At 42.3% G+C, this 13,366-nt stretch overlaps 1 protein-coding gene across 3 annotated transcripts in view; it reads right to left on the bottom strand.

Moving 5' to 3' along the window:
• The window catches only part of Imp (IGF-II mRNA-binding protein), a 69,851-nt gene extending 60,222 nt beyond the window's left edge, over positions 1–9,629 (bottom strand). For all 3 annotated transcript variants that reach the window (XM_014353851.2, XM_014353854.2, XM_014353853.2), the window contains exon 1: positions 9,297–9,629. In XM_014353851.2, the coding sequence (XP_014209337.2) occupies positions 9,297–9,531 (235 nt within the window). In that variant the 5' untranslated portion in view covers positions 9,532–9,629. The remainder of the gene's footprint in view (positions 1–9,296) is intronic.
• Positions 9,630–13,366: the final 3,737 nt, after the last annotated feature.

The raw sequence follows: 13,366 nt of genomic DNA, 5'->3' as shown, positions 1-13,366 counted from the left end.
GAACAAATCAAGAAAAAAGGACTTTATAAAGAATATTAGAAAAACGTTTAAATATAATTTTTATTTATCGGTTCGATTGGAAACTGAAATAAACTGTTTGATAATAATTATTATAACTTATGATTTCTGTCCTTTATAAATGTATACATCAAGTTTCGTCAAAAGTATGTATTTTGTAAGAAAACTACAATGCTTAATGGATTTTTCTTGGAGTTCAGATAGTTACGAAAAAAAATATAAAAACCGAATAAAAATAAGCTTAAACTGTTAATAAAATGAAAAGAATCACCAAAAATATCGTTACAAAACCATTTAGCCTCTTCACACCATATACAGCCGCAACAATGTACTTTTTGACCAATCATTATCATCAAAAAATCGTTGGTAAATCACCACAGCGAATAATTATGTAATTTTATACGTCACCCCGTGATTAATAGTTATGAGTTTGACTATGAAATTTCGCATGAGCTAACAATATAATTTTACCTACACCCAAGTATGCAATTATAATCCTATTACACACAAGTCCCTTCGCCTATAAAAAAAAAAAAAAAAAAAAAAAAGAGAGAGGACCAGAAATTGTCACTCAATGGCGATGCGTATAGCCCGTTCTCGTCATCTGCACAATTAACACAGGAGGGTGACGATCTCTAATCTCTCGACAGGACCCCGTCATCATCATCATCGTCGCCGCGAATGTAGAAGAAACGGGTGCTATATTCCTCAATCCCCGCGCTAACCCTCCGGACCCTCGTCACGTCCTGCCTATAAATGGACACTCGTACACAAATGACGAAGACGAAATCGAGCGAGAAATGTCTCGCCGGCATTTGCACCTCGTTTTTTCTCGTTATACCCCCCCTCGAGGACACCAGCCCCTCCCCTCTCTATCCTCCTGATCCTAGAGAGAATTAGAATCTCATTGACGCGCTCTAGCGTGATCTTAGCTCTTAGGCCCCGACCCCCTGCTCTCACTCCCATCAGTGCGAAAATTGGCTTTCGCGAGCCAAAACCTGTTGGTCCGCGCCCGTCTATACACACGTACCTCGTGGTGTACCTGCATGTATACATGCACAATAAACCCAAAGTATGAATACACTTGCGGATTATTGTTATTGCTTGCAAAGCGCCATTCTTGGCTCTGCATTTTTTTATGCGTGTCCTCGTTATCGCTCCCGTCTCCTTATTATGTTGAAAGATGCTTGTGCGTCTGCCCCTCATGCCCCTTCTTGTATAATATACCAACTTTTTGCAGTTTACCGTGTACGCGATGATACGTGTCGCGATGGAGGAAAAAAAAAAAAAAAGAGGCGCTTCTCGAGTGGCTCACTTTTTAATTTGTGCTTTACAGCGTGTCGTGTGTGTATGTACACACGCGGGGGGAGCTTGATCCGCGCCTTGGGTTTATTATTGCGGGACGTTTAGCCACTTGCCCCTGGTTCTTCTTCTCCTGAGTGGTTTCGTCGAGGCTGGCCAACTCTTTTTTGGGGAGGTTTTTCGAAAAGTGATCGTACGGCACTCGAGGGCTCTCGTCAAAACCGGCCCTTGTCATTTCTTTCATCGATTTTGCGTGCGAGCCCGATAAAAATTCATGAACTAGCAACGGGTCGGCGTGTGAAGTTTGTTGGGCAGTTTTTCGCTGAGTTTGTTGAAACTTTTTTCAGTCTGAAGTTTTCTTTTCAAGTAAATTGAATAGCAATCATGATTTTTCAGCATTAAAACAAGTTAATGTATTAAAGAAATAGTAAGTTGAAACAAAAGTAAACATAATTCAAGGCTGTAACATCGAGAGTTTCAGTCTTAGTTTTGATTTCCAATGCAAAAAAAAAAAAAAAAAAAAAACATTTTTTTATAACCAAACTTTCGTTTTTTTTTAAACTTACTTTATCATTGAACGTCAATTTACTTTGTCAAACAAAACGCAGAGTTTGTAATTGTGCATACTAAAAAAATTAAAGGTTCCATATCTTCCAGTCTCGTGCATACCCCTATTTTTATTTTTTATAATATGAGTAGTGTTCCTCATAAAGAGAATTTTGTTAATAAACAGAGTAACAAAAAAAAATTAAAATATAATTTGAATGGTCACTTTTGTCATGTTTTAAATATTTATGGCCTTTTTAGTGCTAAAAATATTTTTAAACAAATTTTTTTTTCATTAACTGTTTGAATTCTCATTTTATGGTCTTTAAGCTAATTGCATTTAGAATTGCTTAAAATCACTGATAGTAGAAACCATCAAAAAAACAGAATGCACGAAAGGAGGAATCATAAAATTTCTATCATAAGTTAAAAAAAATTAGCGCTAATGACGATACCAAAGAAACATCTTCTATTAAGTGTTATGTTTTGCTGAGTTCACTAATTTTGCTAAGAGTATCTGCTTACCTTTCGAAATGTATAAGCAAAGCTTCAGGTCGTTATAATATAATGTACGCAAACATCTTTTTTTTTAAAGCAATTCATCGTCACTCTTCATTATATTGCCACGCACCTCTTTAAACATAGTATGTTACATGCAATACCCTTGATTATTTGTCACGATGAAAAAAAAAGTTTTCCAATGTTGTTTGTTAAAAAAAAAAAAGGCATAGATAACGACCCACCATTATGAAAATTGACCAATAGCATTGAAGCTAACGCAATTCTGACCAGCAAAAACCTGATGAGCCCTAGGTTATTATGTATATTTGTAGATAGTGATAAAAGTTATAAAAAATAAAATAATAATAATTTACGATGAATAAAAGTTCTTTTTACATTAATAAATGACTATTTACTAACTTGCAAAAAAGGGCTTTTAACATATATTTTAATTAACCGTGATAACTTTAGCAACATTTTCTCTGGTTTCTATTGAAATTCAGGTAAAAATGAAGGTAAGAAAAAAAAAAAAAAAAAAAAAAATAGTATTCCGAGCCAGCGAGCAGTTGCTACACGCAGCCTAGTCGCAAAGCTCCAAAACACATAGGTATAAATATATACCCTTCCCTCTCTCTCTCTTCTTCCCTCGAGCTACTTTTTTCACCACTTCTCGTTCTCCCATCCACACACGCGTTCTCCACACTAGCTCCTTATTGGCCCCCCTTTCCACGTTTTATTTTTTTTTTCTCTCCTTTTTCTCGTGCGCTCCCTCCCTCCCTTTCTCTCGCTCCACGCACTTCCTCCAAATATCTCTCTCTCTCGTACGCGTCCTTGTCCCTCTAAGCCCGCTCTACTATATAACATACACATACACGAGCCTCGCACAAATGGCCAACTCACGCACGCCCCATCGCCACGTATACATTATTATATATATAGTTACGTGCGTATAGGGCCGTTGTCGACCTTACGGCCAAAATAAAAGCGCGACGGCTGCTGTTGCACCGTTCACCCCTCTGTCGCTGAATTCGCGACCTTCGAGCGTACCTATACATATATGCACGAGGGAAGCCCTTTAGTGCTCGAAAAGCGTAGGTATATTTTGTATAGGTATATACATGCCGATCGGTTTTGTGTTTTGTCCACATTATAGGTACACACCGTTTGGGGGTAATTGTACACTCTGAGGCTGGAAAAGTGCAATAATTTTTGGCAACTCGGACATGAGGCATGTAAAAAGGAAAAGGGAAGGGTGGTTGTTTTCCGGGGAAAATCGAGCAGGTGGGGGTTTGTTTGTTGTTTACGGTAAGTCGTGGGGAAAGTGTCGGGTGGTTCCAACCGAGCGGCTGACGTTTTCCTCGAGACCGTGCAAAAGGAAATCTGCGTATAACATGTTGAGAAGAAGGGAGAGAGGGCCAAAAGAGCAAGGACGTACATTCCTGGTTGTTTTGGACGATCGGGTCTCCAAAGAGTGATATAGATAGAGATTACGTTCTTTTTTTTCCACGAATTCCCGAGAGAGGGAGGGATGGTGTACAGGGAATGATATATACTTTATGGTTTTGGGGATGAGCCGATCGCTGGGCTGGAAGAGAGAGGAAAGTTTGAGCTTTCTTTTTGTACACGGCGAGATTAGACAAACAAGTCTTTGAAGGTGATGGTTGCGCTATAACATAAGAGGAGGGTGGGGGGAGGCACGTCGTGGAAGAGGAAACATTTTATTGCGCTGTTACGGTGGTCTTTGCGATCGGGTCGAATTTTCTGCAACAGGTCGGATTTGTCGGTGGTTATTGCTCCTCTCAAGATTTTTTGATTCTACGAGTAAATGGAAAATTCGTTGATCGCACAATTATACTTGACACAAGTGCACTGTTGACATTTAGAGCGAGGAATAGTTTATCTTTAAGAAATGATGAACGATCTAGTATATTACATACATGGCAAAAAAAAAGACAATACTCTACACTGAGGAAAAAAAAAAATTACTGTGCTAGAATGGTAATCTGGTAGTGTTCGACCATTTATAGAGACTTTTTACTATTGGAACAATAATTTTTCATGTTTAGAAGAGTAATTTTTGTTGTAACAATAGTGATTTTTACTATTTGTACAAGAGAAATTACTGTCCGGAATGGTAAAAGTAAGGTTGGCCAAAGTAAAAAGTCCCTAAATGGCGGAATGACACCAGATTACCATTCTAGCACAATAATTTTTTTTTTTCTCTCAGTGTAACTCGTAATCCATTCGTGAAGATTAAGTCGTTAGTCTGAATGTACTTATGCACATGAGAAGAAAAAAATCACAATGAAAAAATTACCTATCAATATTTGACTATTGTAATGATCTGTATCGCTATGTATAGGTAACCGAATACAACTATATAAGAGACATATGTTTTAGGCAACGGAAAAATTGACTGATGGTTTCAACCCAGTGACTTATGACGAATTTGGAGTTAAGATGTATCCATCCAACAATCAATTGGCAAATTAAAAATCTTTACGATTCAACTTCTCACTCGACACTGCTGGATTACGCTTTTTAAAATATTGATGTGTTATTTGCAGTGATGGCACGAGTGTGCCATAATTTTACGAAGATGACTCCCTTCACTGTGTTGGGGAGAAAAGGGTGAGAGGAACAAGCAAAGTTGGTACTTGAAGAGAAAAAAATAAAAATTGAAAATTTCCAAGGGATAAGTACTTTCAACCGAAAAATCGAGGATCGTACTCATCACTCGTGCGAGAAGACGCCCATAGCAGTTGGTACGTATAAGCCGGCGTACAAACACGTGCGTATATACATGGGTATTGATGTACTCGTTACAGTGCGCATACAAATATACGCGCGTTACACATATGGACCAAGAGAAAAAAGAAAGGAAGCTGTTCCAGGCAGTAGGTTACCAGGGCCGCACGTACTTACACACACACACCAGCTCAACTCGGTCCAGATCAGATTGTTCCGTTGAACACCTAATACGGCAAGTGCCTACATTGTGGGTTAGTATATGCACGAAGCCCTACAACACAATATATAATATTATACCCGCAGCAGCAGTTCTCAAGGTCTCGCTCTTTTGAGGTGCTGCAGTGTGTGTGTGTGTGTTCAGGTTTTGGGTGTACGTAGGTATGAGTGCGTGAATGCATAACAGGAAGGAGTAGGACGGTGCAGGGAGAAAAAAAGAATGTGAGCGTATCGGTGTTTGGAGGATGGTTTTTGGTATGCCAGTACCGAACGTAAAAATAAAATTTAAGGATGTTCATTTATCAGCTGCAACGACAACAATAAACAGGAATTCAAACTATAGACGTCGAAGAGTTATCGAAGCTTTGGAAATGACATTGTACTCCGGTTCTATCAAATTTCTCCTTCAATCCATTTCAGACCGAAATTCGTATCCACATGTTGGCACGTATCACCGTATCATGGTCCTTTTGAAAAAAAATCCTTGAAAACCACGTATAGCCGCGTTAATGTACAATTATAACGAGCAACATACAATATAAAACACCTGAAAGGCATAGCAGCCAAGAGCATTCCTCTTCTTGTTGGTGGCAAAGAGGGTACGCCAACGCGGAGGCGGCGAGAGAGAGAGGGTCCAGGAAGCAGTGCTCGGGTTTGAGGCCCCGGCGAAACAGGAATGGAAACGAGAACTGGTTCCAGTCGCGCGCACGGCCCGTACATATTATGCACTGGTGTATACGTGCGCGCGCGCGTGGAAGAGTTGTTTTGCACGGGGTGCGCGTGGTTATACGCAGCATCGGTTTCGCTAATTAATTTCATCCACCCTTTTTGGGGTTTTTACGGGTGTGCAGTTTATACCACCGAGTGCTTCCGTGGCGCAATGGATTCGTCATTGCAGCTTCGACGATTTACACCTCCACTCTGTGGAATGATTGGCCAACTGCTGCAAAACGATCGACTTATTATACCGATCGCTCGATTGTACCTATACACTGAGCAGCTCAGTTTCAGACTAGTTTGAAGGGTGGTATGAGGAAGAAGAAAAAAATGAGCCAAAAAAAAAGACGTCCAGCCATAACGGAACCCATGCACCAGGAGCGCAACGAGGAGACAGAGGAGGAAGAGAGGAGTGCGATCATCGACAAATCGCTCGGTCGAGCGAACGCAAAATCGGAGCATTATCGAACGGTTTATACGTATATACGTATATACATTTATTCACGTATACACCCTACTGCGAGTGAGCAACAATGCATATGTATAGGTAGTTTGGGTGGAAGGAAAGAGCAAAGAAAAAGGAGGGCCATCGGGAATCGGTTTTCGGTTCGGCCTTGTGCTTTTTTTTTTCTTCCCCGTTTCTTTTTTCTCCGCAGCAGCCTTCGAAAAAAAAATCATCCTCCACGACGAGCCGGCTCTCCTCTTCTTTTCCATAGCCTCTATCCCGGGCTGCTCAGCTTACACGCGCGCGTGTTTTTCTCCTTCTCGAGCCTTTGATTTTTGTGCTTAGAGGGAGAGAGAGGGAGAGCTCTTGCGCGGAAAGATCCACTCGGGGGTTGGCGCAGCTTCTTGCTAGCTGTACAGCTAGGAGAGAAAAATAGGGAGGGAGGCTCGTTCTGTTAAATGCGATCACAATGGCTCACTCTTGGTGGCTTGGTGTTGTGCGGATGACCCACGCGATATTCGTACGCGTTTACGGATGCCGTTGCTCTTAAGAGCGATTGTGGGATTTTGAATTTTGCAAGTACGCGAGTCAACTTGAAGAAAATTCGCAAGGCTTGTTTAATATTACGTTTTTACTGGTTTGTTTTTAGTTCTGTCATTAAAAATTGGGACATATGAGTAGATTTTTTGTTTCTCGATTTGAAAACATTTTAAGCAAAAACGGACGATTCGAAGGATTGGTCGTTGAAAAGTCATAGACATCGCCAAAAATAGCGGGGAGAGCAGATGTTTGGAGCGCACGATCGTGTATTTGTATATGTTATACCTCTTTCCGTACCCGCTACATTGTCTACATACACCTATATGTATATATGTATTGTGTACTGTACGCATTTTCGGGGACCGCGTTTTTATTGTTGTTATTATTTGGGCGTCTACCTGCGGTCTCCGCCACAAGCGTGCAAGTCCAAGTGTAAGTGTAGACGTAGTCCTGTTTTTGAAATAGACGCTGTTGCTACTATGTACCAACGGTCGTTTCGGTTTTTTTTTTCCTTGATAGATATGCATTGCAACGCGCGCTCGTTTCCACGGAGTACATATATACTTAAAGCTTGCAGTGAGCAACAAATTTGAAGAAAGAGGAATGAAACGCGGATTTCAAATTGATTCGATTAAATAAAAGGCGAGGGGATTTAACGCTCTGAAAATAGCAAATGTATAGATTATTGCAAGGAGATCCTTATCTGATTGAAATATCGCACCCGTAGAAAAAATGTGAACAAAATAAAAGTAAAGGATGTATGCCAAGCAGTGGTAAAAGGAGCTTGTAGACCCTCGAGTCCCACTCATTGCACAATATTGTGGAAAATTGAGAAAAAAAGCTCGCATAGGACGAGCTTGAATAAAAGAAAAACATTTTCCATAAAACCACCGTCGGTGAGGGCGAGTGCTTTTTCTTTTCATCGGATAATAATTGTTAAAATCAAGCTGAGCTTGCGAATCATCTGCTCGTAACCCGGGATTAGCGTTCAACAGTGCCTGGCGTAAACAACAACGTATATATATACATAGGTATACGACAGCATGGGGCTCGAGTAGAAAATTTCGAAAGTGTACCGTTACTCTGCACGCTCCTCCGAAGCGTAAAATGTCTGTGCAGAAAGAAGGGCCATAGAGAAAGACAGTCGGAGGAGGAAAACGAGTATCGCAAAGACCGAGAGCGCGCAGCGGAGGTATAAGTAGGTACAGGTAATGTTATACCATCCCGCGGTGCAGAGAGAGCAGAAAAAAGGGAGGGAAAAAGGAGAAGAGCTAGCCCGCTCGTCTTACAATGTCTAGGCTGCAAAAGCTCGTGTGCACACAAGCACGCACATTTTTGTCTAGGACTGACGGGTGATGTACGTCGGTGTGACACACTGCTGGTTGGGCTTCCTCCCCCCTCCCTCCCTCCCGCCCCATTTAGGCTGTAACGAGCTAACGGCTACACTGCAGTGTGCACGGTTGCAGGGTATGTCCACGGGGCCCACCCCTTGCCTCCTTTCTTGGAGACGTGAGCTATATACACGTCACCAGAAGCTGCGCTACTCAAACAAAAGGGGTGGTGGAAAAGCGTTGCGTATGATCGCGTTTGTTGGTAAACTCGAGGAGATTCCACATATACAGGTATACCAACGTAAACGCCACATATGTATACTCTGTTGGATTTGTCACGCGTAATTGGCAACAAAACGTATACACGTAAGTACCTATCTCTGTTTCTACCTCGCCCTTTTGGCCATCAGAGGACGCAAACAATAACACCGCGCAGCGTTCTATTTTCAATCGCGCTCGCTTCGACATCCACTGTATTGTATATCGTTACATTGGTGGGCATTCGTCACAATTATGGGTATGGAGACCGATCGAAAATCACGTTTTGCTCGCAATGATGACAAACAAGCCCCCAAATTTAAACGAGAGAAAAAAATTGTCCCAAACAATATTATATCACACAGGGCAGCTGCTAACGAAAATGGCACCTGTCCCTCCCTTCCATCCCTCTTTGTTTCCGCTAAAACGCACGGTGTGGATACATATTCAATAAAACACACACGAGACGGACGTTATTATTATTATCTCCGGGGCCCATCGGTCGCGTGTGATTTTGACGCCGCGTTTGCCGTTCCGCGAATCGGCTCGTCGTCTTCGTGTTTACTCGAGAGGACACCTGTACAACGCCTCGTTTCCAAACCCGCGGTTCCTCCGCGAGCTAAAGGGGGGAGGGGGGGAGAAAAACAGATGGTACAATTAAAACAACAGACCCTTGGACGGCGAGTTGGCTCGGGGAGCTCGATTTTGACTGGGGCAGAACTCGAGGTGTTGCTGCTTCTTGAACTCCATGGGTGGGTTGTTCCTGACGGGACGAGCGCGGCCCGTCTGCCGGGGCTGGGCGACCCGGATGCCGGCCGGCGGCAGTACCGAGTGGCTGCCCGTCCAAATCGGCACGGTCGACACCACCGGGTACTGCATCGCTTTGTTGCTGACGTTGGAGCGCATGGGGGGGCTCTATTTGTACACACACGCGCCGAAAATCGGGATAATACGTTACGTGTCAACACTCGCGTCCGATCGTCGGCGTTGCTCGGCGTACACTAAGGCAGGCGCGACCGAGATGTCGGCGAGGAGTTTTGAGGGAAACGCGGGAAAACCCGGACGACTTTGGTACGTTGTTGTTGTTGTTGTTGTTATTGTTATCGGCTTCGATTGGATTGGAAAGTTATCGGGGGAAGGGGGGAGAGTCGATGGCGAGCGAGGATTGCTTTTGAATGTTCGATCGGCCGCGCGATGTGTTAACTGTTGTCTTTGGGGACGCGCACGCGTACTCAACAGTTGATTTAACGTCGTTTCAAGCTTCGCGTTGACGAATTTCGAAGCGATACTCTGACCGTATGGATCGGCATTGGAGCAAAAAACGATGTCCAAAGAAAAAAATACAATATCGATGTAGCTTAATTTATATGAAAAGGGCCGATTGTCATCTCAACAAACATCCTCCGATAGGATATATTTAGGGATGTTTTTTTTTTTTTTAATTTTTGTAAAAAATCTGCACGAGAATCCAAGCAACGAGGGCGTCTCCAACGACAATACGAGTACGAAGCCGTTTTATTTTTGTCCGTCTCCCCCGCGTCATTCACGTAAACGGAAGTACGCAGTTCCTACGTGTGTGTTTTGTAATAAACCATCCGCCCCGTACTCCCTCGTTCTCGCGGGCTTCTAAAGATAGCTTTACTTCCTTCCTTCTCCGCGGCTACTTTCACCCCACCCCCTCTCTCGTCTTTTACCTTTATTTATTTATTTTTTTTTTTTGTTCGAGTACCTATACTGATGCTGGAATGGCCTGGGTTTACCCCACGAATCGATCGACTCGAGCGTTTAGCGCATGACGAGAAGAAAAAATCTTCCCTCGATCCTGTGATCAATGGCAGCAGTCCAAGGGAGCCGATCGCTACAATGAAAATTCCAATCGCGAAAATAAAAAGCCCACAAGCTTGTGGATGAAAAAAAATCCCCACGTACCCTAAAACACACCCTTTGTCGAGCATTAAGGAAGAAGCCCCGCTCGCGCACACACCCCGTTCCCAATTACAAACTTATCAGCCCATTATCCGCACACAAGCACTGCCCCGACCATGCCTCGGGAGAGCAAAAAACTCGCGATTCCTATCTCGACGGCCCATACATTCAATTTACCCTGGAGACGCGTCCGTGTGTAATACCTGCGGCACAACAACAACACCGTACCTCCCTCTCTCTCGAAATTCATCAAATTAGAGGCGAAAAAGCAGGGAACGCCACCGGCAATACGGGAGAAATGCACCCAGAAAACCGAGCGTTAGAGGGTGGGAAGAAGTGCATTATATTAGCACACGCACGCCTGTAACAAGGCTCACGAGGGTTTTTTTTTTTTTTTCCTCTATACTCACGTTATGGGTGGAGGATAGAAATGTATACACGCACGGAGGAAGAAAGAGGGCGAAGGGAGGATGGGGCTACAGGTGCAATGCCGTGAGTAATATAATATTTTACATGTATATATATGGGCGGAGGATATACGCGGCACGCGACAAGAGCGAGCAAGAAGAGAGTCTCTGCGCGAGGAGGAGGAGGCACTCTCGCGATTTCGTCCCGACCGCGGATGAGTATATAGGTGTGTTTTTATCGAGACTCGGTTGGAAGATTTCACAACCCCTTACCAGCCCCTCGGCGCATCGTCACGCACTTGAGACTTGCGCGGCTGTTGCACTTCTTCCGTATACCTATATACATACTTTTTACCGCCGTACATGACTCGGACACTTTTTTTGCCCTCCATCCCTCGCGGCTGTATACGTATACCCGTGCATGTTATGGCACCTCTAATTGTCCATTCGCGTGATTAACGAACGGTACCGCGATATTGCAATCATTCGGAGCGGATCTGCTGGTAAATGCACGTGCAGCATTGGTCTCGAGCTCGGACGCGAATCATCTTGCACGTGGAGGAAAAAAAAAAGAAATCCTCGTTTCATCGAGCACCAGAAATTTACATTATTTAAGATTAAAATGGCAAGAGAGAATGAGCAGCTACTTTTCATTATTACGGGTGCACGAGCGAAAAATTCGTCACGTCGAGAGCGGCCTCGTCGTTATACGCAGCTTTATGCACATACATTTTCTATCCAGAGCGACGGTGTCACCCCTGTATATACATTAGATGTGTACCAAAGACGTGCGAGCTGGAAAAAAAAAAATAGATACCTCACCTACATATGTATACTCATGACTCCGGGTGAGCCTGTACGTAAGGACATAAATTTTTGGATGCGGTATAAATCAAAGCCGCAAGTATAAGGAGAGGGAGGTCTGCTCGTACACACACATAATTATTATACCCTCGCGTATACTTAGATACGTTGTGTATGTAGGTATTCAAATGTAAACGCTGTACCTACTCTCGGGACTTATATATGTAGATGATTGGCGAGGCTATGCGCAGGTATATACCATAATATCTCTCGCTCTCTCTTTCTCCTTGAGTTTAACGACGAGTACGAATAAGCTGTACGCTTTTGTTTTTTTTTTTTTTCAACATTTTCACGTCTCGTATACAGGGGATGATCGGACATGCTTGAGGAAATTATGCCAATGAACTCTGAGCGATATACGGGAGACGAGGAGAGAAGCTGGTATATTTTATCTTCCCTATTCGAGCGATGATCTATGAGCTTTTTTTTTCTCTCTTTCTTTTTGTTTTGGTGGTGTGCGTCGCGTGAGAGGCGGCGAGAGGGGGTACCGTACGAGTGCAGCGTGTTAGGGGTAGGTTGACTTGGGGATGCTTGAATTTTTAAATCCTGCGAGCCTACTATACCTAACGAAGCCATTATCCAATTGGAGATCATTAGTTAATTTTGAAATCGATAATGACTCAGGATGTGAGCATTAGGTAGAGCATGGGGACTTACCCACCCCCTCAATCATTCTTATTTTATAAATTGTGTTACAGATGGCGATAAAATTATGGTAAACATACCGCTTTTTTAAAAGAAGATTTGTCTGATCGTAAAGCTAAAGTGGATTTATACATTTGGTTACACGTAACATTACCCTAAGTGTTACTCAAACAACCACATGTGTGTACACAGCCTTACCACTTACCTGAAAATCTTAGGACACTCAAGCATTTAAAGCTCGAACTCAGAGCTGGCTCTCCTGTATTATTATGTCCTCGACTTTTGGCGAGGAAAATATATTTATCATGTGGTACACGGGGGTGTACTCTATGTACAGTGTATAGAATTTAATTTTTTAAAATAAATAATAAGTACGTTTATTGCATATACTGCAAATATCGTTTATTATACAAACCGTTCAGTACAAGTTACTTTAAAAATGTGTGATACATGTTGTATTTTGAAGGAGTAAACCCTTGCTATTGCATGTATATATGTTCATTCCTCAGCCAGAAGCACCAAGCATCTTAGATATTCATGCATGCGGTTGCATCTTTTTTTTTTTTTTTTTTTTTTTTTAAGGATCATGTGGATGGGTCTTTTCAATAAATTTTAATCTATAGACCTTTTATTGTACAATAAATCAATAAATAAAATAAACAACAACAATTGTAAAAATAATTATTTATACAATCACAGTTAATTATCATGGAAATTGTCATATCTCCATGTTTGCAAAATAAGTTGGAGTTTAATTTCTGAAAACGCATCTAATCAGTTTAATCAAAATACAGTACCACGGTATGTATGATTGCCATATCTAAGCTGCTATCGAGCCATCGACCATTGTGTCCCTAAATACCTAATACCTAATTTTATTAAGTATCGATTACCACATT

Source organism: Copidosoma floridanum, unplaced genomic scaffold (genome assembly GCF_036245765.1).
Source record: "Copidosoma floridanum isolate Cflo_tuat_1 unplaced genomic scaffold, Cflo_Japanese_pri ptg000006l, whole genome shotgun sequence".
NCBI classification, from domain to species: Eukaryota; Metazoa; Arthropoda; class Insecta; order Hymenoptera; family Encyrtidae; genus Copidosoma; species Copidosoma floridanum.
The sequence above is the reverse complement of the archived record's forward strand: the minus strand, read 5'-3'. Positions and strand labels throughout refer to the sequence as shown.